Raw genomic sequence first — 26,000 nt, 5'->3', positions numbered from 1 at the left:
AAGCACTGAGCCATCTCTCCATTTGGTAGAGAATTTAATTCATTTACACTCCAGATAACTGTTGAAAAGTAAGAACTTCCTACTGCCAATTAAAAAAAATTTCTCCTTTATTTTATAGCTTTTTGGTGGTTTTCCTTTCCTTGATGTCTTCTGTGTTGATATTTTGTAGTGATGGAATTAGCCTTTTTTTTTATTTTTTAAGTAACGTTTCCATCTATTCTTTGAAAATTTCATAATGATCATTTTCATTGACCTTCCAACTCCTACCCACCTTCCTACCCATCTAATTTGTGTGTGTGTGTGTGGTGTGTGTGTGTGTGTCTTTTAAAACAACCAAGTCTCAGTTTGTTTTGGCTGACTCCTACTTGGGATGAGGCCTGTGTTGGAGTGTAGTTGAAATACCAAGTGTCACTCCATTGGAGAAACTGACTTTCCCTCTCCAAGCAGCAATCAGACGCCAATAGCTTATTAGCTAGTGGTAGGACCTCGTGCCCACCTCCCCTAGTTTGCTCCTATCCAGTACAATACATACAATAACTATGAATTCATGTGTGTGTTGCCCTGTTGTGTCTGAAAAACACCATTTCCTTAAAGCCATCCAACACCTCTGGCTCTGAGCATCTTCCTGACTCCTCTTTTGCACAGATGCCTGGACTCTGAAGGGGGAGGTAGTTGTCCCATTTAGACTTTTATCCCCTGCATGTTGTTCTGCTGTGGCTCTCCCTGCAAATTTCCATCTACTGCAGAAGAAGCTTCTCTGGTGACGATTGAGTGACACACTGATCTACGGGTACAGCAATAACTGGCTCCTTTCTATGATTTAACATATCTACCGATTGGCTTGCAACATAGTTACCTGAGTCTTGCATAAAACTGTGTATATTTATAACAAGCTGCTTAAACTAGTAGTAATTCAACCTTACTTGAATATAAAAAGTCATTTATTTATAAAGTTTGAGGGTTCATGTACTTGGAATACTGGGATAGGAAATTTTTTATGTCTCAGAACTACTCCTCCCTGCAAAACACCTCCAAATATATTTTTCCTCCACTCCACCAATATTTTACTTTTTGTTGTAATCACTTACATGGTTCATATTGCATCTCCCTTACCTTACCTATTTTTTAATCATCCCTATCTTTTCACCTATTAGAGGTATAAATCACTTTTGTGGCACTATTAGAATCCTCTGATTTGGGCTGCCTATGCACTTTCTCAGTGGTGTTCACACCATGGGGTTTCCTGTTATGAGTTTGCAGCCTTTTGTTTCTACTTGGAGAATGTCCTTCTCCATTTGCTGCAAAGCAGGCTGAATGGACTTCTTCAGGGAAAGCCTTTATGCACTTATTTCTGGAGTGCTTTGTCAACGAAAGCGCATTGGGTCAGCATTTCTGCTGCGGCTTCTCCTTAAGCCTTTGAGATATGTCTGTCCATCACTTCTTGGAAACTGATCTTTAGCCAAGAGATCCAAATGCCCCAGGTGGCATAAGGGTCTTTTTTTCTCTGTCTACTTCCAGGACTCCGTGTGTTTGATTTTTGGAAGTTTCACTGTGTGTGTTGGTGTAGTCTTCTCTGAGAGAAATCTGATTGGAAGCAGTTGAGACCCCTGCACTTAGGCATTCATAACTTTCCCCAGACTTTCAGCTTTGTTTTCTTTAAATAAACTCTCTGCCCCCTTCTTTGTCTCTTCTTGGAATCCTGTAGTACACTATTTTAGGTTTCTTAATGATGTCTCCTAAAGCATGGAGACTTTATTCTTTTTTATGACTAGATATTTTCAAATAACCCGTTTTTGAGTTCATATTCTTCCTTCTGCTTGATCAGTCTGACTATTGACAATCTACTACATTTCTCGTTTTATTTATTGTAGTTTTTAGCTTCAGAATTGTGGAGCTCCCCTTCTTTCAAAAGAACCCATTTCAATCTAGTAAACTTTTTATTTTGTTCATTTGTCATTTTCCTAATTTCATCAGACTGTTTCTTTGTGTCCTTTTATATTATGGTGAACTTCCTTCAATCATTTTGAATTCTTTTTCAGGGAATTCATGGATCTCTGTCTCTTTGGTGCCAGCTGCTGTACAATGGTTGTATTCTTTAGAAGTGTGTGTTTCCTTGGATTTTCATGTTTCTTGCCTCATATTGATATCTACACATGTAATGGAGCAGTAACTTCTAAGTTTTACAAGCTGGCTCTTGAGGGTTAAGGGTAGTCATCTCTGTGGATCCGTGTAAGTGAACTAGTTGGGTGGCTGTGCCACCTCAGGACCCAGTGACAGCACAGCAAAGTAAGTCTGTGTAGCTGTTAGCTGAGGTTGGTTATACCTGAGATTACTGATGTCCATAATGGCAGCAAGGGCTGTTGGGGTCCTCCTGGTCTGTCTTTCTCCTACTGAGGAAACCATAGGCAAGGAGCCTCTCTTGGCACTTGGTCTGGCTTTCAGTAGTGATGACAACAATGTTATTCATGATGCTGTGCAGTTGCCATGGATTCAGGGTCTGAAATGCGAGCACTTTTGAAGGGATCAAGGACTAGAACCTGCATATTTTCCAGAAAATGTGAAGTATACCAACTGTATAATAATAATTATGATTATTATTATATAACAACAACAACAACAATAATAATAATGCTATTGTTATTACTATCCACAGTAGCAGCAAAGTTGGGTTTTGTTATGTAGTTCTGGCTGACCTGGTACTCAGCATGTAGCTTAGGCTATTCTCAAACTCACGGCAGTCCTCCTGTCCCAACTTCTTCAGTACTGGGATCATAGGTGTGTGTTACCATGACTAACCAGGTTTTTTTTTTTTTTTGATTGATGAAGATGAAATCCCATCCAATGACCATTGATACTTTTGTAAAATATAAATTAGTTAAATTTAATGATTAATGGAGTAGTTTTTTTTTCTTTTCTCAGTGTCCTCGAGTCCAATACTACCTACAGTTCCAGAGGAGGAGCTATGTCTCTTAGAGTTTTGAAAAATGTTGGTGCTTTTTATAGTATTTTCTCTCAGAACTTCATAATGCCCAGGGTTGTTAAAGACACTTAAAAATTGATGGGGGAGAGTCATCTGACTATGTGTTACTTTCATTGGTTAATAAAGAAACTGCCTTGACCCTTTAATAGGACAGAAAATTAGGTAGGCGGAATAGACAGAACAGAATTCTGGGAGAGAGAAGGCAGATACTTCAGGCAGCCGCCATAGGCAGTCACCATGCTTCTCCTCTCCAAGACAGACACAGGTTAAGATCTCTCCTGGTAAGCAACCACCTCATGGTGCTACACAGATTACTAAATATGGGTTAAAGCAAGATGTGAGAATTAACCAATAAGAGGCTAAAACTAATGGGCCAGGCAGTGTTTAAAAGAATACAGTTTCCATGTAATTATTTTGGGTAAAGCTAGCCAGGTGGCAGGACACAGCCCGCCGTTCCTTCTACAAAAAATCCTGCACTGAAGATAAGTGTTTAAATCCCTTTTATCTTATTAATCTTGGACTGTTTCAAAAGTCCACTTTGGAGACATTGTTCTGAGATTTTCATTTTTTCTTTGTTTATGCCCATCACACTTACTAAAGAAGCCCCAATTAGAGCTGCAGTTTTCCCCTTTTCCTTGGGGATGTCGGACTGTGAGGAAAGTTCTCACTGTCACCCCGTGGTGCTTTGATCCAACAGTGCCTAGAAGAGATGGCTGGAGCCCTGGGGCCTGTCTGGCCAGCAGACAGTACCAGGCCTATTTCTATCTGTGACTAATTCTTCCTCACTGGAAGGTTGCCTAGCTCTGGTCCTTGCCCAGAACTTTGTCCATTCTGGCTCCCATGTTATCAGTGATAGTGCCCAGCATGAAGTTTCTGGAAAAAGAAGAGTCTGTCACAGACCCTTGGGAAGTGCTTCGAAGATGCTAGCATATAAAATAAGCACAGAAAAGAGAGCCTGCCAGACAGAGCAGAGCCTGAGCAGACAAAATGATGAGAAGAGGGAGTGGATGGTGGAGACCTGACCTGGGCTGCTTCCCCATTCACATGTGGCCCTGAGAGTGGGGCCTGGATGCTGTGTTGTCATGGCATGGGGCGGTTCTATGAATACGCAAAGACCAGCTTCCAGACTCAGCAAATGGAAACGTCTAATGCTGGTGGGTCAGTTACTTTTCTCATTCTGGTGTTCAAACAACTGAGAAAAGAAGCTTCAGGATGGACAGGCTCCTCAGTTTAAGGGCGCAGCCATTATGGTAGGGAATGCATACTGGGAGAGATGAAGGTAGCTGGTCACACTGCATCTGTAGCCAGGGTCAATATTAACTCTCACCCCAAATCAGAGTGGCATTTCAGATCAACCATGGTTAAGTTCTTGCATAACTAGGTTCCATGCAGCATCTAAGGTGTTATCTGTAATGTAAGGGCTTTGTTATTGATCGTAAGTGCAGATTTGACTGGGTATCCTATGTCTGGCATTGCTGTCTCAAGGCTGCAAAGCCCATGGGGGCTTGGCTAGCTTTTAACCCTTTGCACTACTTCTGTCGTAGTAACATTCATCCTCACATATAGGTGTCTTAGTTCTTTGTCAACTTGACACAGTTGGACTTAGCTATGATTCAGGCAAGACAAAAGAATCACCCTGTGTACATCACAAAAGCATACTACGTAACTTATGAACGCTTATATTACCTTTATGTAGGATCTCCTGTTTTGTTGAATTAAAGCACTAAGTATTGGGGGGGTCACTAAATTTCAAGGTCAAATGAAGCTGCCCATCTTCCAAGAGGAGTTTCTTCTATTTCCTAGACATTATGGAAGCTCCTGGGATGTATCAGGCATGTGCCTTCCTTTGGAAGAGGCCAGGGGCCCTTTGGTGTTCACTTTGGGGTTTCTGGTCTCAAGGAAGGTAGGGATCTGGTTTAGTTTGGCAGCCTCTGTTGCCACCAACACTAATGAATGGAATTTCTGTAAGTGTGACTTATGGGCTCATGTGTCCTTTGAAATCTTTAGAAAGTGTTACAGGCTAACCTACAGGCTAACCCTCTTTGGCAGTCCCTCTGGCTTTCATAAGGAATGACTGAAGGTTGCCTGATCTGTTGCTGGGCCATGCACTAAGTATCAGTGTGGGGCATCTCATGTCTTCTGATCAGAGGGATAGAGAGTGGATAGGGAGGAGAAGGTACTGAACTGGGCAGTGGAAATGGATAGAAAAAGGACTCTCCTCGCCTTTGGGGATTTATACGCCACTTTGGGGAAAGGAGGCAGGTAAACAGCTGCAATTCAAATCTAGACTCCTATAGGAGAGGGCCTATAGATGGGGTCAGGGGAAGGATGGCAGGGTTGGTGCTCATGGGTCCCAGAAGAGCAGGATGGCTATGGAGTGCATCAGGAGCCTATTTTCCTGCACAACTGGTCCCCATCCTTGTTCTCCATGTATGGCTCGCAGCCCTGTTACTGCCCGCCGCAGCAGGGAGGTCCTGGCTGCCACAGTCACTCACCCTTCCCACAGGACACTCTGCAGCTCAGTCCTTCACTCCCTACCACCTTGTCTTCTCACAGAACCCTCAGATGGTGGCCCTGATCTCAGCTTGAGGGTGATTCTCTGCAGAAAGAACGCCTTCCCCCATCCACCTGGAACCTCTACCCCATCTTATGTCTTAATACCATTTGTTTTCTAGAGATTTTCTTGGGATTTTTCCTTTCTTCCTTTAGTCCAGAAGGGCCATGGAGCTATTCTGCCTTTTGAAACTCTCGTGTGTGTTTGCTTGATGGTGGGCACGCAGCTTCATTCCCATAGCCACAGCAGCCTCTCTGGGGCTTGCACTTCTGTCCCGTGCTCCTGGACCAAGTTGTTCACCAAGGGCAGCTGTCAGCAGGGACAGGATTCCACACAAGCAGGACAGGACTTTAGAAAGGTATGGTTAATTTCTGAAGTTCTCTTTAGATCACCCCACTATTGTCAACTTCAGATGAATTAGTGGTCCCACGGCGATGAGGTAGACAGAGACATAATGTGGGCAGTCGAACTGAACTGAATCTCAGAAACCACGGTGTGATGGCTCCAGACAGCTGCTTAGCGGAGGTCAATCAGTGGGTAGCCCTGTGGTCTTAGAATATATGCAGAAGGGCCCTAGAACACACCACATACCCACTCTCTCCAGAAGGCCAGTCTTGAATGCTTTTATAGAAGACTTCAGGAGGTGCAGACCAGGCACCTACTCCCCAAGGCAGCTTATTGGCTCTGCTGTGTTCTAATAGGCAGGACTTGGTGTGAGTGTTTCTCAGGGGAAGTAATCATGTCTATAACATTCTTTCAAGAGCTCAGGGTGACCAAGGAAAGGCTCCTGGGGATTCCTTGTTGGAACAGATCTTGTAGGGTTGATTGTCACATAAATGACCGAAGAGGGAAGGTGACGCTTTGCTATCCGGTGGGAGCTGTAAATGTTTGCGGGAGGCAAGAGTCTCGGCCCCCGAGCAACCAGCTGTGCTCACATCAGGGTGGTTCTGACTGCTTACTGGTGACATGACACTGTCAAGAGGCTGCATGCGGAGGCTGCCTGTCCCCATATGTGCTCTCACACATAACTGGTGTAGAGATTGTAATAAATACCTGCCCATGTTTATACAAGTCAATGAGATTTGGAGACTTGGGTTTTACAAAAACAACATTCAAAGGGGGGTTTGGTACCTAGTTGCCTGTTGACTTTGAAGCGAAAAAGAAACCAGGCTTAGGGATGCCTGGTCTTGCCAAATGATGTCAGAAAGAGGGCCTGGTAGTGGTGGTGGTGGTGGTGGTGGTGGTGGTGTGTGTGTGTGTGTGTGTGGTTCTATGTATGTGTGTATGTGGTATGTGTGGTGTGTGTGGTATGTGTTATGTGTGTCTGTATGGTATGTGTGGTGTGTGTATATTAGGGGTGGTGTGTATGTGTGTGTAGTGTGTGTGTGTGGTGCATGTGTGCATGTGTGCATGTGTGGTGTGTGTGTTTTCCAGAATGTAGCTTAGCTTGGAAATTTTAATGGAGAAAAGTCCCCTCTATTTGAGTGATACTAGAGTAAATATAATTGTGGTCTCTTCCCTCCAAAGCAGTCAGAATATACACAGCTCTAAGAAAATCCATAAAAGATCCAGAAGGAAGTTGAAAATGGTTCTCACCAGTGCCTTAGTTTTATAAGAGGAGAATTTCTGTAAGCAGGAATGAGCAGATGTGATTTCACCGTATCTTTGAGCAAAGCGTACATCTCACAAATCAGCATGAGGGAGGAAGGCTTTATGCTGGCTCTCAGTTGGAGGATGCTGGCCTTTGTGGCCAAGGAAGACACATCAGCCGAAGCAGCTCACAGCTGTGGCAGTAAGAATATGCAATGATTTGCTTTTACCTGGGTGGATCAGGAAGTAGAGACCCAATGGGAAGCCAAGGCAGCCTATAGAAACTTCAAGACCAGCCCCTTAGCATCCCATTTCCTCCAGCAAGGCCTTACCTCCAAATGTGCTACCAAGTATTCTAACTCATGAGTTCCTGGGGAACGTGTACCATAATCTACCCCATGAAATGAATCCCATATGAGTCATACTGTCTGTGTCCTTGAAGAGCTATAAAAGGAAGAGTGTGTGGGAAAACGAATGTGGGATTGATCTCATGAGAAATGGAAGAACGCTTGTTCGTAGTTCTCAGTAAACAGATTCTGTAGCCACAAGTGGGTGGCAGTGTGTTGCAGTCGAGAGTGCCCATGTAAAGTACGAGGCTAATAGAGACCGAAACCCAGACTTGCCTCTCACTGATACACAGTGAACCTGGCAGGAAAAACTTTGGAAACAATGGACCCTGGCCCTAAAAACACAGAACATGGCCAACGTCACAGGGTTGGGGGAAGAGTGTGATTGTGGGAAGACACTTCTGCAAGTGCAGGCAGGATCATTGTGATCACTCAGATGCCCAATCTCCCCACCTCTGCCTGCCCATCTGCCCACACAAACTGCCAGAGGCCATTGGAGATACTTTGTCAATTTACTGCAACCAAGAATCACCAGCAAAGAGAGTCTCAGTGAGGGATTGATCTAGATTAGTTTAGTGTGTGTGTGTGTGTGTGTGTGTGTGTCTATTCACACACACACACAAGCATATGTGTATGGTGTATGTGTGGTGTGTGTGTGGTGTGTGTGTGGTGTGTGTGTGGTGTGTGTGGTGTTTGTGTGATGTGTGGTGTGTATGTGTGTGCATGTGTGTATGTGTGTGGTGTGCATGTGTATATGTGTATGTACATGTGTGTGTGTGCATGTAGGATTGTCTTGATCGTCTTCATTGGTATGAAAAGACCTAGACTAAAAGTGGACAATGCCATGTCTGGGTCTAGGGCCCTGGCGTATGTAAGAGTAGAGAAATCTAGTTGAGCAGTAAGCGACCATGCCTTTCTCTTTATTCTTTTTCTGCTTTTGACTATGGACATGACTAGCTGCCTGGTGTTCTTCCCTTGACCTCCCTGAAATGATGGACTATAACCCGGAACTGTAAGGCAAATAAACCCCTTCTCCTTTAAGGTGTTTGGTTTTGTTCTATCAGGATATTTTATGGCAGCGACAGACATGAAACTAAAACACTCTGCAAGGCAGATGGAGTCTTCTTCTCAGGTGAAGTCAGAGCCACTCAGAACACATTTGCTGCATGTATTCACTCCCTCCAGGGAGATGCACACTCTGCCTTCTGAACCCTCCCTTTTCTCCTGGCTGGGAGGCCCCCATCACTTATCCCACTTCTCAGAAGAGCTTGGTGATTTTAAGCAAACTCAAAATCCATAGCAACCACCTCCCTCAGAGTGGGTGTGAGACCACCAGCCTTGAGCCTTCTTGGATACAGACTTGTTTGTTTTGTACCTTTCAAAGACCGCTGGGTCCAGGATTCGACCTCCTGCCCTCACACGGCTGAAAACCTTTCAGAAAACAGCCATGCAAGTGTCTGGTGGCTTGTCTCCTTTGGTTTCCTCCTATAAACAGAACCAGAGCTTAATTGTGGTATTCAAGTGCCCTGAAGAAACAGATCAGGGGGGAAATGAACATCTGATTTCCAGGATAGACCCCATACCAGTCGATTAGAGATTAGAAAACATCTTACAAGGAGAACCCCTCAAGATACAGTGCATTGGTCTACACTGGCTCCACCCTGGCCTCCAGTAGCTCTGAAAGAATGCTAATCCAAAATTGGGTCTGAGATTTTGTATAATGCTTCCTCTCCCTCTCTGAGGGAAGTCTTCAAATCTGCACACATTTGCTTGCCCACAACCCAGACAGACTTAATTGGTACTTCATACTGATACTCTATTCACGCTGGGAAATTCCGGAAGCCCCATCTGGGGTGGAGGCCTGGGTGGGGCACCCAGAGGAGCTATGGCGCATCACATCGGCATCATGTGGTGAGGTCTTCTCTCCTCCCACCGTCTCCACCTTTCTGAACAGTGGGGACTTTACCCCTTACTTGGAAATTCTTTCTCTTCTGTTGCGTCCTTGACTCTTGTCTTTGAAGTTCTCAAGGATTCCATCTTCTTTTCTTTAGTGATTGATAGGACAGGAAGCAAGCTTGTCCACAGAGGTGTTTTCCACACTGTGAAACAGGGACTGTTTTATTGTCCAGAGGGGGAGGCCTTGCTTAATAGCCCTGTCTCCCTGTGCCTTCATGGAAACCTGTATGCTTATGCTGAGTGAAGGCAGTCAGTTGGATGTCCAGGCTTTCCAGAAAGCACGACAGCTGCCCAGATAGACTCCCATGTGACAAGCTCTGTAGGAGAACTAAACGAGACCAGACCCTTGGCTAAACTAAGGCTGAGAGTCTCATGGTTTCCAAAGTCACTGCAAAAGGGCCTTATCAGGTATAATAAACAGTAGAAACTATTTTTTAATATCCCAATTTAAAGAGATTATGCATGTATGTGTGTGTGTGATATGACTGAATTTTTTTGCTTGCATTCCTGTTGCCATGATAAAATATACTGACAAAAAGCAACTTCAGGGAAAAGGGGGTTTATTTCACCTCACAGTTCATCACCATGGGGAAATCAAAGCTGGAACTTCAAACAGCAGTTCCTCTCACAGCCCAGAGCACAGAGAAATGAATGCATGCCTGTTGACTTGCATGCTTGTCTACGCTCAGCTTAATTTATCTACTCCCATATAGTTCAGAATCCCCTGCTTAGGAATGGTGTCACCTACAGTGGGCTGGGTATTCCCACATCAGTTAACATAGTTAATACAGCCCACCACAGACCAGCCCAAAGGGCAGTCCAATAAACAGTCCCGCACTGAGGCTCTCTTCCCAGGTGATGTTAGGTTTTGTCAAGTTGCCAATTGAAGCTAACCATTGCATGCTGTTAAATTAAAAAAGAAATCCAATTCTCTGGTTGTTCCCTACCCTAGTGTACTTTCTTAATCAAAGGGCACTAGTATATGTGACTTTGATCGTGTCCCATGGCTTTTCTAGGATTAAGTGGGATTAGGAGGGCCCTCATATTGCGGAGGCTGTCTCCTTGCTGAAGGACTGCAGGCAGGAGCCAGACCTTCCGCTCTAAGAATGTTCTGGAGATGGCTGGGAGATTCCCCTGTCCTTAGAGCCCTCAGAAACCTAGTGTAGGGATTTTCCTTTGAGCAGACAGCCTGGTATTTATTGTTTCTCCCACCAAGACATGACATCTTATTTTTTTCTCTAAAAGAAGCATTTTGGTGGCACAGTTGTCTACACAATAGTTCAGGTGCTATGACTAAAAAAATCCTGTCAAAAAGCAAAGTAAGGTAAGCAAGGGCTTATTAGGCTTATAATTCCAAGTTTCAGTCTATTATTGAGGGGATGGTAAAGTCAAGAGCAGACAGAGTCCAGGGACCCTTGCCTGCTTGTATATGTGGTTCTTAGCTAGCTTTTTCAGTTTTTTTTTTAAGAATTTATTTTTATTTTATACATCGAGTATTTGTCTGCATGTGTACACTACATGCATGCTTGGTGCCCATGGAGACAGAAGAAAGGGTCAGATCCCTTGAAAACGGGACTTCCAAACTGTTGTGAGTCACCCTGGGCTTCTGGGAGCTGAATCTGAGTTCTCTGCAACAACAGCCAGTGCTCTTAACATGTTCAGGGCCCAGCCGTGAAACGGTACCAGCCACCTTCAGTGTGGGCCTTCCTACTTCAATCACCAATCAAGACAGCCCCTCACAGACATCTCCACAGGACAGCCTCATCTAGAAACTTCCTCATGAAGACTTTCTTCCCCAGTGATTTTAGGTTGTCATGTTGACAACTAAAGCAGATGCTGAGGTTTTGCTTCTGTTCTGTTTAACTCTTGCTAAGACCAGTGGTTGGCTGGTCAATTGGAAACCCAGAGTCTTTGTCACAGCCCATGGCTCGGACCCTGTTCTGGATCTACCTCTGGGTTACTCCCTACATTGCGCTGTTCTGTATCTCCTGAAATTAACGCTCTTTCTGTTTCTTCCAGATAACTTGTTCAAACCCAAAGAAAGGTGCATTTCAGAGAAGGAGATGCATATGAGGTCTAAAAGGTACTTGACTCTTGCGGGAGGTGTGGAAAGAGCTGGGCGGGGAGGCTTGAAGGGCCCTGATGCTGCCCCTCGGGCCAAGGCTTCCAGACCCACATTTAAGGGCTGAAGTGAGCAAAGTTGCCCGGCTGTGCATCGGAATGTTTATGCTGCTCTTGGACCAACCCTAGGAAAGCGGTGGGTCTTGGATTCAGGAGCGGGCCCATAATTGGTCCCCGAGTGATCAGCAGGTTCTGCACTGGAACTCTACCGATGCATTTGCCTCGTGGCACTGGGCAGAAGCCATGTGCAGCTGCACCTTTGAAAGTAATTTTACGAGGAGCAGAGAACCCGTTTCTATGGAGGGCCTTGACTGGGGCGGTCCTGAGGAAAAGCTTCCAAACTGGAAGCCAGCAGAGCATAGGAGCCAGAGGGGCCTCAGAGGGGCCACAAACTGGCTTTTCTGGCATGTCTGTCACAGGCAGTCTTGGCAGGGGCCACCAAGGTTCTCCCTGCTCTGCCTGGCTAGTCACTTTCTAAGACTCTGGGGCACACAAAGGCTACTATTCTTTTTAGGACCTGGCCTCCTAACCAGGACACAAAAGCTCAGCAGGGTTGGCCATGTTCACACACATAAAATGTCATTAAGCTGTAATAAAGTGCCTAGCCCTGGGAAAGATTATAGTAATTAAATCAAATTGATAGTGCACTCAGAGACACCACCAAAATAGGAAGAATAATTTTGCCCCCACTCCAGACCCTAAATCTCTGCTTTTATCGTGATTATGTTGTTTCCATGATAATTAAGTAACTTTGGTTACCTACAGGGAACCTCTCTGAAAGTAAGAAAACAAGAATTGGGGGGCATACCATTAATGATATGACTCCCAGCATTCTAGCCGGGGCTTATAAAGGATCCCTCAATTTGAAGACTCGCTGTTTCATAAATGAAAAGCTGTATATACCTTGCAACAAAAGCATTCTCTTCAATTTAATGGGAAAGAAAAGAAACAATTTCCCTTATTGATCCCCAAACCTAAAACTGCTATTACAAGCCCTTGCCCACCAAACAATTTAATTAATGGGCTTCAAAGCAGCATTGGTTGAAAGAGATCTGTCCTGGCATGTCTCTGAAGAAGAAATTGATGTTGAAGGAGGACCAGTAAGCTAGGTGATGCTGTATCTGCAGTCTTCCATGGCTCTTAACTGGTCTCCTGGGATAGACTAAGCAATTGGATCTCCTTGCTAGTGGAATGTTCTAGCTGGGCTCTGACCCTGGCTCCCCACAATCACCTGAAACTGCTTTTTCTTCATATTCCTTGTCTTGGATTATGTTGCTTATATTTTCATTTAAATCAGGCAGTAGAGTAAAGCTGAAGTTTCCTCAAGATCAATGTGCCCGCTGTCTTTGCTCAGTCCCAGACGTGTCTGCTAGGGTGCTCACAGTCTGTCTCCTTTCTCTTTCCCTTCAGAGCCTCCCATTTGTACCTTTAAGCAGACACGTGGCTTTTAACCACATGTGGTATCGTGCTGTGCTTGCCTTTCCTTCTATAGCTTGCTATTTCCTGGTGTTGTCCATGAGCTTTTCCAAGATGCAGATTTCTGTCCTCCTAGGTTTTGCCTGTCTGCACGGTGTATTTTAGGTGGGCATACTATTATATATCGGGCTCTCACTGGAGAAAACAGTGAAGGGTTAGAGGAGAGACATGGAAGCCTTTGTTTCCTCTTCCTAGTTGAGTTGGATGGACAGCTCAAGGAGAGAAGTTTCTGGAGCTGTGGAACTGCCCTCTTGAGGCCTTTGGAATCAGCTCCTCTGTGATCTTCTCTCCTGGTCCTTGTTCAAATCCCGCCTGAGTGCAGCAATGGTACATTCCTTTATTCACACATTCACTCAACCCTCACTCTTACCCATGAAGTGCCAGGCACTGTCAAATCACAGGACCCTGCAGGGCTTTGTGAGCAGCTGTGTGCTACGTAGTTGGGGCACAGTGCCTCACAGTGAGTAATAAGCATTCAACTTGAGGTCCCAATGCCAGTCCACCATTAGCCAGCTGAGGGGCTGTACCCAAACCTCTCGCTCTTGGTGGGACTCATGTTCCGTATTGTATGACACAGGGATCCTGTGTACCTCTTCCAGCGACTGTGAGGGCAGAATGTGTTTACTCATGTCTGGTGACTGGCCAGATGTGACCTGCTGATACTGTCATTGTCCCTTTCACACTCTGCACTCATGCTTCTAAGTGCTGAACATCGTAACTGTGTTCCATCTGACTTCCATACACAAGAGAAAATGGAAAAGAAAAAGGGGTTTGTATTGCTATATACATATACCTACAGGATCAGGGTGCAGTGAGTCCGTTGTGTTGGAGAAAAATCAGGTAGCATCAGTCCCTGAACAGGTTGTATCGGGGAGGAAGTAACCTTCCAGACAAGGGTCCCTTAGGCCCTGTTGGTAACTCAGAAGTTCGTAATTTACCTGGGGAGAAGGACAAAATATTTGAGTCCGGAATGTATTTAGAATCAGCTTTAATCAGACATGCCATAGGCTAAGAGGAAACTTTTTTTTCTCCCAGTGTATGATTCTTGCTACTGCCATCCTGTTGTTCCTTGTCAAATCACAGGAAGTCAAACATTGGATGGCCAAAAGGGGGTTATGTAGGAAATGTTGACATTCAGAATGGCAGGCCAGTAGGTTGATCATTGTTTAGAGGGAGACTGCTCGTTCGTTTCCTGGCCACCCAGACGTGAATAATAACACAGAAACTATATTAATTACAACACTGTTTGGTCAATAGCTTAGGCATATTTCTAGCTAACTCTCATATCTTAAATTAACTCATTTCTATTCATCTGTGTATTGCCACGAGGCTGTAGCTTACTGGGTAATGTTCTAGTTGGCATCTTTCTCCTTCAGCAGCTATGTGGCATCTCCCTAACTCCCCCTACTTTTTCTCTACATCTCTGTTCGGGTTTTCCGCCTGGCTTTACTCTACTAAACCACTGGCCAAAACAACTTCTTTAATAACCAATGGTAGTAAAATATATTTATGGCATACAGAGGGGAATCCCACATCAGAACATCCCTCCTTTTACAAGGGAGTCATTGTCACTGCAAATACAGGATGAGAAGTGACTTCTACATAAATATCTGGGCTCCCCAGCTTGCCTGCTATACTGCCCAAGTCCCGTCATTAAAACACTGTCCCCAGAATGTCTACATCCTGGGACCTCAGAGAAGGTCTTTTTTTTTTTTTTCAGGACAACTATGGATTTAATATGGTTTATAAATATACTTAAATCTTTTTATTTTTTAATCTTTTATCCTTTTTTAACAAAATAAATACAACAAGAAAAAACAAAAGCCATCACATTGAAGTTGGAAAAGGGAAACCAGCAGAAATAAAAGAGCCCCCAAGAGAAGGTACTAGAATCAGAGACCCACTTGTTCACATAGTCAGGAGTCCCATAAAAATACTGAACTGAAAACTGTAATATATATTCAGAGGACCTGGTACAGACCCAAGCAAGCCCTGTGCTTGCTGCTTTAGTCTTTGAGTTCATACAAGCTTTGCTTTATTGGTTTAGAGGGTTTTGTTCCCCTGGGGTCCTCCATCGCCTCTGGCTCTTACCCTCTTTCTGCCTCCTCTTCCATGGGGTCCCTATGTGTTCTGGGGGGGAAAGGAGTTGTTCTTCAAGATGCCACCTTACCATGTGAAGACCCTACCTGTGCGTGCCTTCCTGGTGACGAGCCAGGCTGCCGGCACCCCCACCCCAGCACTTGCCGTCTTGTTCCTCATTCTGTCCTATGTCTCTTTCAGAATCTATAATAACCTGCCGGAAGTTAAAAAGAAAAGAGAAGAGCAAAAGAAAAGAGTGATCTTACAGAGTAACAGACTCCGAGCAGAAGTCTTCAAAAAGGTAGCTCGTCTGACGCAAGCAGGCATGACGGGGTGGTGCGCAGGGAAAGGGAACTTAACATCTTTGTTTCCGTTGTTCCTCCAGCAATTACTGGACCAGCTCCTTCAGAGAAATGCTGTCTGACCCCAGGTGGCCCTGCTAGCCACAGCCTAGATCCGGGAAGACGTCCGACGTTGGATGAGCCATTAAACTTAACACTATCTTCACATGTGAAAGATACTTATATTTTCCTTTTTTTTTTTTTCTTTCTGAAGGACCCAAGCAAACAAAAGCAACAGTCCTGGAGTCAATAGATCAGCAGTCGTTGCTGGGACTTCTATTACTCAGAACCTGCTAAACATACCACCCCACCCCCTTTTTAATTATTAATATTTTGACTCGTGAATTTTACCCATTGCTTCTGAAGTTTCCAGTATACCATTTCCACCCAAGCAGGAAAGCTTTATATATTCAAGTATGCTTAGATGTTAGGATTTGGGGGGGTGGGGGTGGAGGCAGTGCTTTTTTTTTAATCAAATTTTTGAGAAGAAAAATCTATCGTATTTTAATTCCTAATCCCAATGGCTGCCAATTCTGAAATCCAAAGTATGGGTCAAAGTCTGCTTATCATACACACCTTGGAGCACCAGAGACTGACTTTGAAATGGACAGGCGAAGAGTCAGAGCACAGGCAAGCCTCAGAACCCTCTGCCTCTCTTCCACCCCACCCCACAGTGCCCGCCTTTGTCAGCCAAAGCCTGAGAATGATTGGATGAGGACATCAGTGGTTTCAGCGCGCGCGTGCGCACACACACACACACACACATGCACACACACACACACACACACACATGCACACACACACATGCACACACACACGCGCACACACATGCACACACACACACACACACACACACACATACCCTGGAAGTTATCTTGATCAAATGGCCTAGCAATATCCACCCTTATATTTTCTTTCAAGTATTCTTCATAAATATGTATTTGTGGAGTTAAGAACAAATTAGTTTTTGCAACAAAAAATGGAAATAAACACAGCTATTTGAAACCCATGCATTTCTCTGCCATGTATTCTACTCAGTGTGATAATACCTGCTACAACTCTCGGGTAACACCACCAGGTCTCTTTCTACTCCACCTCTGGTCACCATAAAAGTCCCTGTGTTTCTGAATGCATGGCTGAAAAGGTTGCCTCTCAGGAGCTGGTGCAGGAGATGCAGGGATGACTGCCTGGGCAGCTTATAGGAGCCTAGAAACAGCAGGGACTTGGAGCATGGTGCAGGAGCTCTGAAGACACCTCTGTCCCTATTGTAAGGTGGCTCTCTTCCTCCCTCTCCCACTGCTGCACACGGTCTCTCTTTCCAAACCACTGTCTTTTTTTGTATTTGTTAGCAAACTTATAAACTCTACCCGAGGGACCATCTTATCACTGTGCTCTCTCTGCTGTGCTCTCCAGCAGCCGGCGCCTTCCCTTTCTCCCTCCTTTTGCTTGCTTCCTTCCTTTCCTTCCTTCCTTCATTCCTTCCTTCCTTCCTTCCTTCCTTCCTCAGCTCTTTGTTTCTCCCTCCCTCTCTCTCTCTCTCTCTCTCTCTCTCTCTCTCTCTCTCTCTCTCTCTCTCTCTCTCTCTGTGTGTGTGTGTGTGTGTGTGTGTGTGTGTGTGCGTGCACGTGTGTGTTTATACAAATATGTGTGCTCACATGTTCAGGTGCAGGTGTGTGTAGGTACATATGTGTTTACTTGAGGAGGCCAGAAGACAATCTTAGGTATCAAAGTTCAGGCACTAGCCATTAAAACAAAACAAAACAAAAAACAAAAAAAAAGCCACCTCATTTTACATGTAAAAGGAGAAAAGTTAAGTTGTTTTTTTTTTTTTTTTTAAATAATAATAAAAAAACCTTCACTGACCTGGAGCTTGCCAAATAGACTGTGCTGATGTCCACTGAGCCCCGAGTATGTACCTATCTCAGCCTCTCCAGCACCGGATTATAGAATGGCATTAAAAAACAAAAAACAAATAAGCAAATAACCCAGGCGATGGTAATATACTTCTTTAATCCCAGCACTGAAGAGGCAGAGGCAGGCAGATCTCTTGGCTTGAGACCAGCCTGATCTACAGAGCAAGTTCCAAGACAGCCAGGTCTACACAAAGAAACCCTGTCTTAAATAAACCAACCAACCAGTCAATCAAACAACACCAAAACCATAGGCTATGCGGACCCAGCCCGGTTTGGTGTGTTTTCCCTGCCGTGAGCAAGTCATCTCCTCTGCCTAGACTCTTCATTTGTATTTCATGGTGCCTGCCCCTCTCAGAGGAAGCAACATGACAGCATCGTTAGGACCAGAGGCTCTGCGGGGCCACTATTGTTCCTGGTCTGTGGCTTTGGGTGGAGGTGCCAGCCAGTGAGGTTCTAACCAGGAGAGAAACCACAAGTATCTGGGAATTTTCAGTGATTGAATTATTTACTGAGTAGGGAATTGTCCAGTAAGAACTGTAGCAGATCTGAGGAGCCCCAGTAGTCACAGAAATAAAGGAGCCGCTCTGAAAAGGTTTGGGTGTGACTCCATAGATGACGGATTTTTTTTTTTTTTCCTCTGAAAGTCCATCCTCTGAGGTTTGCCCGAACCCTGCCCTGGAATGTACGAGGTTGAGCCCCTCTGCTACAGCAACCCTCAGGGGCTTTGCAAGGCCCGGCCCAGGAGCCTGCCGAGCTGTATCTCTCCAGCGCCCCCTACCGACAACGTTTAGCATTTTCCAGCAGCCTAAGGGAGACTCTACAAAGGGGCTGGAATCCATTTTAACTGAGCGAATAAAAAAGGGTTGATTTGGAGGTGAAAAGGAGAATACAATGAAGACCTGGCACAGTTGGTTCTTTAGCACTGCCTCAGTTTCCTTAATTGCCAGATGCAAAGTCAGTTTAGTGCCTTCTGCATGCTGTTGCTATGGAAATAAAGAGGATTGAGTGGAGTGTGTGGAAGGATGCCTGGCCCAAAGCAAATACACCGTGAGTGTTTCCTGGCATGCACAGAGGTGGGAGGAGGCCCACATGGGCCATGAGTTGGTTGAGAGGGTTTGGCAGTGAGATGCTCCAAAAGGCCATTGAAGGCTCGGCTTTGCTGCGGCTGGTCAGTCCTGTGAGCAGACAGTCTTGTCACAAAGTTTGGTTGGGGGCTGAGGAGGTGACTTCCTCGGTAGAGGCTTTCCCTAGGCCTGACAACCCACAGAGTAGAAGGGAGAGCCAATTCACACAAGCTGTCCTCTGGACCTCCTCATGGGCATGTGCTTGGCATACCCAGAAGCGCACAAAAACAGTGAATTAGTAAGTAAATAAATGCAAAATGTTTGGGAAAAGTAAATCTTGGTTAGTTGGTTTTAGCTTTTTGAGATACAGTTTCATGTAGCCCAGGCTAATTCTGAACTCTCTGTGTAGCAGAGGCTGCCCTTGAACTCCTGATTGTCCTGCATCCACTTCCCAAGTTTCCGGCTTCTCGTAAGCTTACACAGGCTTTCCATGTTCCTGTCACCTTGGGAACCATTTCAAAGCAGCTCAGCAAAGAGGCACTTGGTTTTTTGTTTTTTTTTTTTTGTACAGTTGGGGCCTCTTCCAGTGCTCCAGTGAATTCCTATGTTCAGCTTAATCAGTTTTTGAAAAAAATACACATTTTAAGTCAAATTTCAGATAGTCAAGGACAGTCTTTCTTGGATGAAGATCTTGAGACATCTGTCCTTACTTTTCATTAGTATCTTTCGAGTATTTCCAAAGCTTTTCCCATGCATTCAAATTCAGGGCCCAGCTATTTCCAGACTGTTCGGTGATCCTTAAGGAGGTGAATTTGGGTCAGCTAACATTTTAAAGAAAGAATGCTAGATGGAACCAAATTTTGCAAGAGTTCATAAAACACTTACCTTCAAGGCAGATGTGCTACAGGGACTTCAAATGTAAAGAAGGAAGCGTCAACCATAAATTAAATGGTACTGAAGAGTGTTTCCAAGGACGGTTCTTCACTAAGGTCCCAGGGAGGGGAACTGGGTAGGAATATGGGGTCTGGTGTAGGGACCAGACCATTTCCTCTGGACCAGCTGGCTCAGCACAAGGCAAAACATCAAAATTTGGTTTCCTGTTGTGCTTGGTTTCTTATTGTAGAATTTCTTCTAATACTGATGAATGAATTTGACACGATCTGAGTTTCTCTTCTGTCACAAAGTAGTAACAGAAATATATGATGTTATGAACAATATGGAAATCAAGGCCTGCAGAATTAAAACAGCCATCCCTTCCCTTCTCTCGGGAACTGGCCACCATTTGCTGAGTAATTTTATTAAACTGGGGCCTCAAGAAAGACTCTAGAGGAATTGACACTTCTAAGTAGACTTTGCCATAGTAACTTTAGTAATCAAATTCTTCTCTGACTGTGGTTTATTTATATCTGAAGATAGTCTGGGCCCAGGATGGAGACAAACTTTGAGTGATACAGCAGACAGGGGGGCTAAGGGGTTTCTAAGAAAAAGAGTCCTGAGTCCAGACCAGGCAACATTTGAAATCCTTGGAGATGTCCAGGTGGTAAGAGAACTGGGCTGTCTCCTGGTGGTCCCCAGGACTTCCTGTGGAAGGAGTAATTCCGATTGGGGTTATGCATCCTGCCTGCCAGCTGGTAATGAAATAACGGGAAAACAATTGTCTTGGCTCTCCAGCCAGCGCCTGTTGCCAACCCAACTTCCTGGAAGTCGTGAGCTCCCCGGGTGAGTCAGCAAATGCTTGCTCAGAAGAATGAGACTCTTTGAAAGAAGTGCTTGTGAGGCAGTCAGTCATGAGAGAGTGGGGGAGATTTCTCTGTCTCACAAAGTCCCAACTTTTCAACACTTACTGGCCAAAAAAAAAAAAAAAAAAAAAGACTCAGGCAATGGATCTGGCCTCTGCGTGTATCCGATGACCCACAGTCTGAGTATGAGACACAGTGGATGCAGGGTGACGAGAGAGCAGGGGGCAGGATGTGTCTGCCCAGGAGGGTGATCTAATCATTGCTACATGAGAGTTCTGGGTCAAGCAACTAAGAATGTGGTAGAAAAATGACTGCTACAGGTTGATGGGAACTCACTTGTGTGCACTCTCGCCGCCAAGGAAGTGATCTGCTAAGCGATTAAAATGTGTCCATCAGCAGATCGTTCCACATGATAGGGTTACTTGAATTTGTACTTTCATCAAAATTGCCCACAAATGTGTAGTTCTGTAGAAACCTCTGAAATCTGCCACCATGGGCAGAAGCAGCTCATTCCTGGAACTGAATTGCTTTCGAAGTTCCTCTAGCTCTCTTGTCTTGCCCCGTACTGCCGGGACATTGCTGGCTCATGCTGCCAGAGCAGGCTTTGCAGCAGCTCTTTGTGACTCTGTGGCATTCCCTCTCTCCTCCCCTCACACACACTCTGTGACTTACTTTAGAGGGACAAAGCCCTCCATCGAGGCAGACTCTTAGTCACATGGACTGTAGCAATGACAACTTTGCAAGTCTCTTCAAAATTCCAGGGCTCTTCTTCAAGTTGCATCCTTTGACTTGGTTGAAGATTTGATCTGAGGTCTTCATCTGGAGTGTGCACAAAGGAAGGGAAGAGATGTGGAAATTCTCCCGTTTTGTTCTCTTCTCTGAAAATGTCCCTGAATGGCACCTGCCTGGCCATGGTGCAGCTAGAAAGGTGACTTCGACTAGTAGCCTTCCTCCCAGATCTAAGCACCTCAGGACCTGAGAGGGGACTTGGGAGGGGAACTGGGAGGGGACCTGGGAGGAGGAGACTTGACTTACTCAGAGCATCTCCAAAGAATGAAGTATTATTAAAACAAACAAAAACAACTTTCTAAAATTCTTTAAAAGAGGGGTTAAGAAAGTAACTCAGCAAACTGCTTGACATGCAAGTATAGGGACCTGAGTGCTACCCCTAGAACCCATATTTTTAAAAAAGCCGAGCTCCAGCAGCACACACCTGCAATCCCAGTGCTGGGGAGGAAGAGATAGGAGGATCTCTAAGGCTGTCTGGCTAGCCAGTCTAACCAAGACAATGAGCTCCAGGCTTAGTGAGAGACCCTGCCTGCCTGCCTCAAAAACTAGGGTGGGGACAATTGAAGAGGACATTCATTGTCACCCCTCCTAGCTTCACACATATCACACACATGTACACAGAGACATGTACACATCAGAGAGAGAGAGAGAGAGAGAGAGAGAGAGAGAGAGAGAGAGAGAGGAGAGAGAGAGAGAGAGAGAGAGCTGAAAATAAGAGGGAAATAGGATGGTTATTCATGGTTGTGAGCTTGACTTTGTCTGGAATTAACTAAAGCCCAAATGACCGGGCACAGCTGTGAGGGATTTTTTTTAATTAAATCTTTTACATCTGAAGTGGGAAGACTCACTTCTAATCCAGATTTTTAAAGTGGGAAACCCCACCTTCAACCTAGACCACATCTTCTCTTGGCAGTCTATATAAGGGACATGGAAGAAGGAAGCTTGCTCTCTCTTTATCTGCTTGCTGTCACTCTTGCTAGCAAGTCTATTCCTTCACTGGCATCAGAGCCTACTTCTTTGGGATTCTGGTATATGCTGAAGACCAGCTGAGACATCCAGCCTCATGGACCAAACAGCTACTAGGTTCTTGGCTCTTCCATTGGTAGACATCCATTATTGGACTCACTGGACCACAACCTATAAGGCATACCAATAAATCCCATATATATATTACATATATAATAAATAAATTATCCCTATATAAGGTACTCTATATGTTATATATAATATATCATATGTGTTGTATATAGTATGTATGATATATATTTATTCTATAAGTTCTGTTCTTCTCAATAACCGTGACTAATACAGAAAAGATCTGTCTGAATAAAAAAGGATGAATTCTTAAGAATCATTTTATTAAGCCTCCCCAAGAGTGAATTACGTAGAGGTAAGTATACTTCAAAGACGCCCAGAGCATTCTCCTTCCGTCTGAGCAGTGTACCTCCCTGGCATGCCTGAAGTGATGGGTCAACTGCAAATGGCATCAAGGAAACCCTACGGCTGTCACCTGTCCTGAGCATGCAGGACAGGTGATGCCCACTGATCAGAGGTGGCGGGCTGCAGGCTGACCTGCCCAGTGGGGACAGGATGCACACTTGACTGCTGTGGATCCATTCAGAAATGAACGTCCACCTTTGTGCCATGGCCGTGATGTGATTATGCAGACACCAACGGGAGTAGTGGTGACGGGGTCCACGTGGTCTAGCCTGTGTTTCACATCGCAAAGCTCTCAGTATACATGAGAGTCTTGTTTCTGCTTAAAAATATACCTGACAGCTACTCGGGCCCGAGTTAATTATTGTCTGCTGACATAATTACAGCTGTAATACCAGCCTTGCTCTCAGCTAACATGTTTGTTAAAATGACAAAGTAACTTAGAATGTTTTTGAAGAGTTTTTTTTTTTTTGATGGGGAAGGGAGAACGGGGTAAAGGCTGTGACATTTCACTAATAAGGCTGAACCTAACTATGACGAATAAATATTTTTACGTGGATTAAACTAAGGTGTGTAGTTGTCAGGATGTCTGAGATGGTGGGGTGGATAGAGTAGGGGTGGCAAGATTTGGGTAAAGCATTTACTCTGGATCTGGGCACTCCAAATCTGCCTCTCAATTAGCCCTTGAGAGGAATTTCCTCTCCCGCCACCACCGCTAGCTATAACGTGGCTTTCAACTGGTTGGTAGTGGGACTTGCTAAACCAAGCACAGAACATGAACAGCAATCCACTGTCCCCGGGGTACCTGCCACATGGCTTTTCAACAAGAACAACTTGAGAAAGCATTTTTTTTTTTTGAAGGCTAACCACACACCACTGTGCTTTCCAGGTTTCTGTTTGGTCACAGCTACCATTAATACTGCAAATAAGTGACAGCTATTCTCTTGAATGTTTCAGAAGCTTCCAGACCACCACCGAGTGAAGAGACCCACGAATGAGTTCAGCATCTTGTTCCTTTGGAACCCAGGAGCTCTGTTTGGTTTGAACACTCCATCTGTTTGAGGTGAGCAGCCTGCTGAGGCTCACTTTAAAAAAAAAGTTCTACTTCTGCCCCTTTTCCTTGCCAGCATGGTGCCCACTTACAGGATGGGTCCACCGGAGAGGGTTGAACAAGTCAGAACTCCAGGTCTGCTTACAGGACCCCTAGAGAGCTGAGGACCTACTGTGGACTGAAAGTTCACGTTCATATTTGCACTGTGAGGCCGAGTGCCCAGTGTAGCCCTGCGCGGTGATGGGCTTCCTAGGAAACAAGGTTAGAGGGGGGCCTAATGGTAGCTCTTTTCCAATAGGAGTAGTGATCTATAAGAAGAGCCATGAGAGAGAGTGCATGCTCTCTTTGAGAGCGAGCAGAGGCTGCATTAGTACACACACAAATGATGGCAGCCTGCAAGCCAGAGAGAAGACCTCATATTAGAACCTAATGGCTTGATGCCTTGATTTTGGATTTGACCTTCAGAACTGTGAGACATCTTGTTGTTTTAGGTGCCCGGTGGATGATATTTTATTATGGCCACCTGAGAAGATCAGTTAGGACCCTCACTTGTCCTCTGCAGTCAAAGTGCGCATCATCTGTTCTGATGACATATGCTACCCAGGTCTAGAGCAGGCAAAGTCCCAAAGCTGGAGGCTGCTGGTTCTTCACCATTCGCAGGGCCCTGTTCATATCCCTTTGAGGGATGGGATGTCTCCCACAGACACACCCAGCCTTGGAGGTTTGGAGGTCTACGCCATAGCCCCTGGACTATAGAAAGCCCTTTGTTCCCATTGACAACTGCTAGGGAACCCGATAAAAGCCCCTTCCTGTCCAATCCATTAGAGATGGATTTTACCACAGCTTGTAGACTGGATCCCCTCTCTGCTGGCCATAAAGCCCCATAGCCAAGATCTTTAAACAAAGCTCTTCTCTTGCTTAGGGTTACTTTTGCTGCGCTGAAACATCATGACCAAAACATGGGAAGAAAGGGTTTATTTGGCTTACACTTCTGCATCACAGGTCATCATCACAGGGAATCAGGAGAAAAAGTCAAGCAGGGCAGGAGTTGATGCAGAGGCATGGAGATGGTGGGGCAGGGGTACTGCTTACTGGCTTGCCCCTCATGGCTTGTTCAGCCTGCTTTCTTATAGAACCCAGGACCACCAGTCCAGATATCATAAATCACTAATTAAGAAAACACTTTATGGGCTTTCTTCAGCTGGATCTCATGGAGGCATTTTCTCAAATGAGGCTCCCTCCTCTCTGATGACTCTAGTTTGTGTCAAGTTGACATAAAACTATCAGTACATGTCTTGAAGAGCCATAGCTTCGAGAGACGTCCTAGCCCCTCTTCTAGAAAGTTTGGCTTTCCAGGCAGTTATTGCAAAGCTATCAAGGGAGTGATCTTCAGGCCTGAGCTGTTCAGTAGCCCCTTCTTTGTTTTCTAGGATTTTCCTAGTCTTTTGATTTTGGTGGCAAAACAAGTCATTGTGGATAGTGGACCCATATTCCCTGCACATTTAAAGACTGCCCATTTCTCATTACCTCAGAAGAGTCCCAGGAGGCAAGGGGAGACAGGCTATGGAGAGGCTGCCAGAAAGAACAGGGGCTGTAGGAGACAATGGTAATGGTGATGGTTTCTAAAGTCAGATATGGATAGAATGTTAGAGTACATTTTAAAAAAATGGCTCATAAAGTGCCCTTTGGCTTCAGATTGCCATCCCTCAGGACAGGCTGGCATACCCAGCAGCATATTCACCAACTCTGAGACCGGAAGTCAAATGAAGAAGTTGGGATGTTTAAGAGGTATGATGCACACAAAAACCTTTTCCTTTAAAATCCCAGAATCCCAGCTGGGTCTGGTGGCATTGTCCTGTAATTTCAGCTACCAGGGAGACTGAGACAGGAAGACCGAGTTCAAAGCTAGTCTGAGGAAATTGGTGAGACCCTGCTGCAAGAACTCTTGCCTGGCATGTGTGAGACTCCTGGATTTGACTACCAGTACCGAGAAAATATATATGTTAGCATCTTTTAGTGTGATGGTCCTACTTTGAACACCAAGGGATGTGTAGGGTACCTTCTCTCATCCAGACCTCCTACAGGACAGAAGCTGGTGGGAACCATGGATGTTACCAGATGCCTGGTAGATGCTTCTCCATCTTTCTCCCATGAGGATCACGCTGTGTGTGTGTGTGTGTGTGTGTGTGTGTGTGTGTGTGTGTGTTGTTCACTGAGCTCTTATCATCATACCTGAGGAGACAGAGCTGTACAGAGGACAGGAATGACTAGGACAGTGATTGAATGCATGGCTCTCATTGCAGAATTGTGAGCTCCTCTGCAGTACCTTCCCCACTCTGGCTGATGGGGTGTGTGAATAGAAACAGAAGATACTGGTGTATTTGGGGCTTTCTCTAAAATCTTAAATAATTTCATGGATACTGCCCAAAAGACTTAAATTATGGAGCAATATATCTCATATCCTCAAGTAAATAAACTTAGAAAACATCTGCCATCATGACTTTCCTTCTTACAGTAATGTGTAGGGTTCCCAGAACATGGAAGAATGAAGTAGTTGCATCAC

At 45.0% G+C, this 26,000-nt stretch overlaps 1 protein-coding gene across 2 annotated transcripts in view; it reads left to right on the top strand.

The window, feature by feature from the left end:
* The window catches only part of C1H10orf90 (chromosome 1 C10orf90 homolog), an 86,875-nt gene extending 71,348 nt beyond the window's left edge, over positions 1-15,527 (top strand). For both annotated transcript variants that reach the window (XM_038313368.1, XM_038313377.1), the window contains exons 7-9: positions 11,447-11,510; positions 15,305-15,404; positions 15,489-15,527. In XM_038313368.1, the coding sequence (XP_038169296.1) occupies positions 11,447-11,510; positions 15,305-15,404; positions 15,489-15,527 (203 nt within the window). The remainder of the gene's footprint in view (positions 1-11,446; positions 11,511-15,304; positions 15,405-15,488) is intronic.
* Positions 15,528-26,000: the final 10,473 nt, after the last annotated feature.

Source organism: Arvicola amphibius, chromosome 1 (assembly GCF_903992535.2).
Source record: "Arvicola amphibius chromosome 1, mArvAmp1.2, whole genome shotgun sequence".
Classification (NCBI taxonomy): Eukaryota; Metazoa; Chordata; class Mammalia; order Rodentia; family Cricetidae; genus Arvicola; species Arvicola amphibius.
This window is presented reverse-complemented; position numbering and strand designations above follow the sequence as displayed.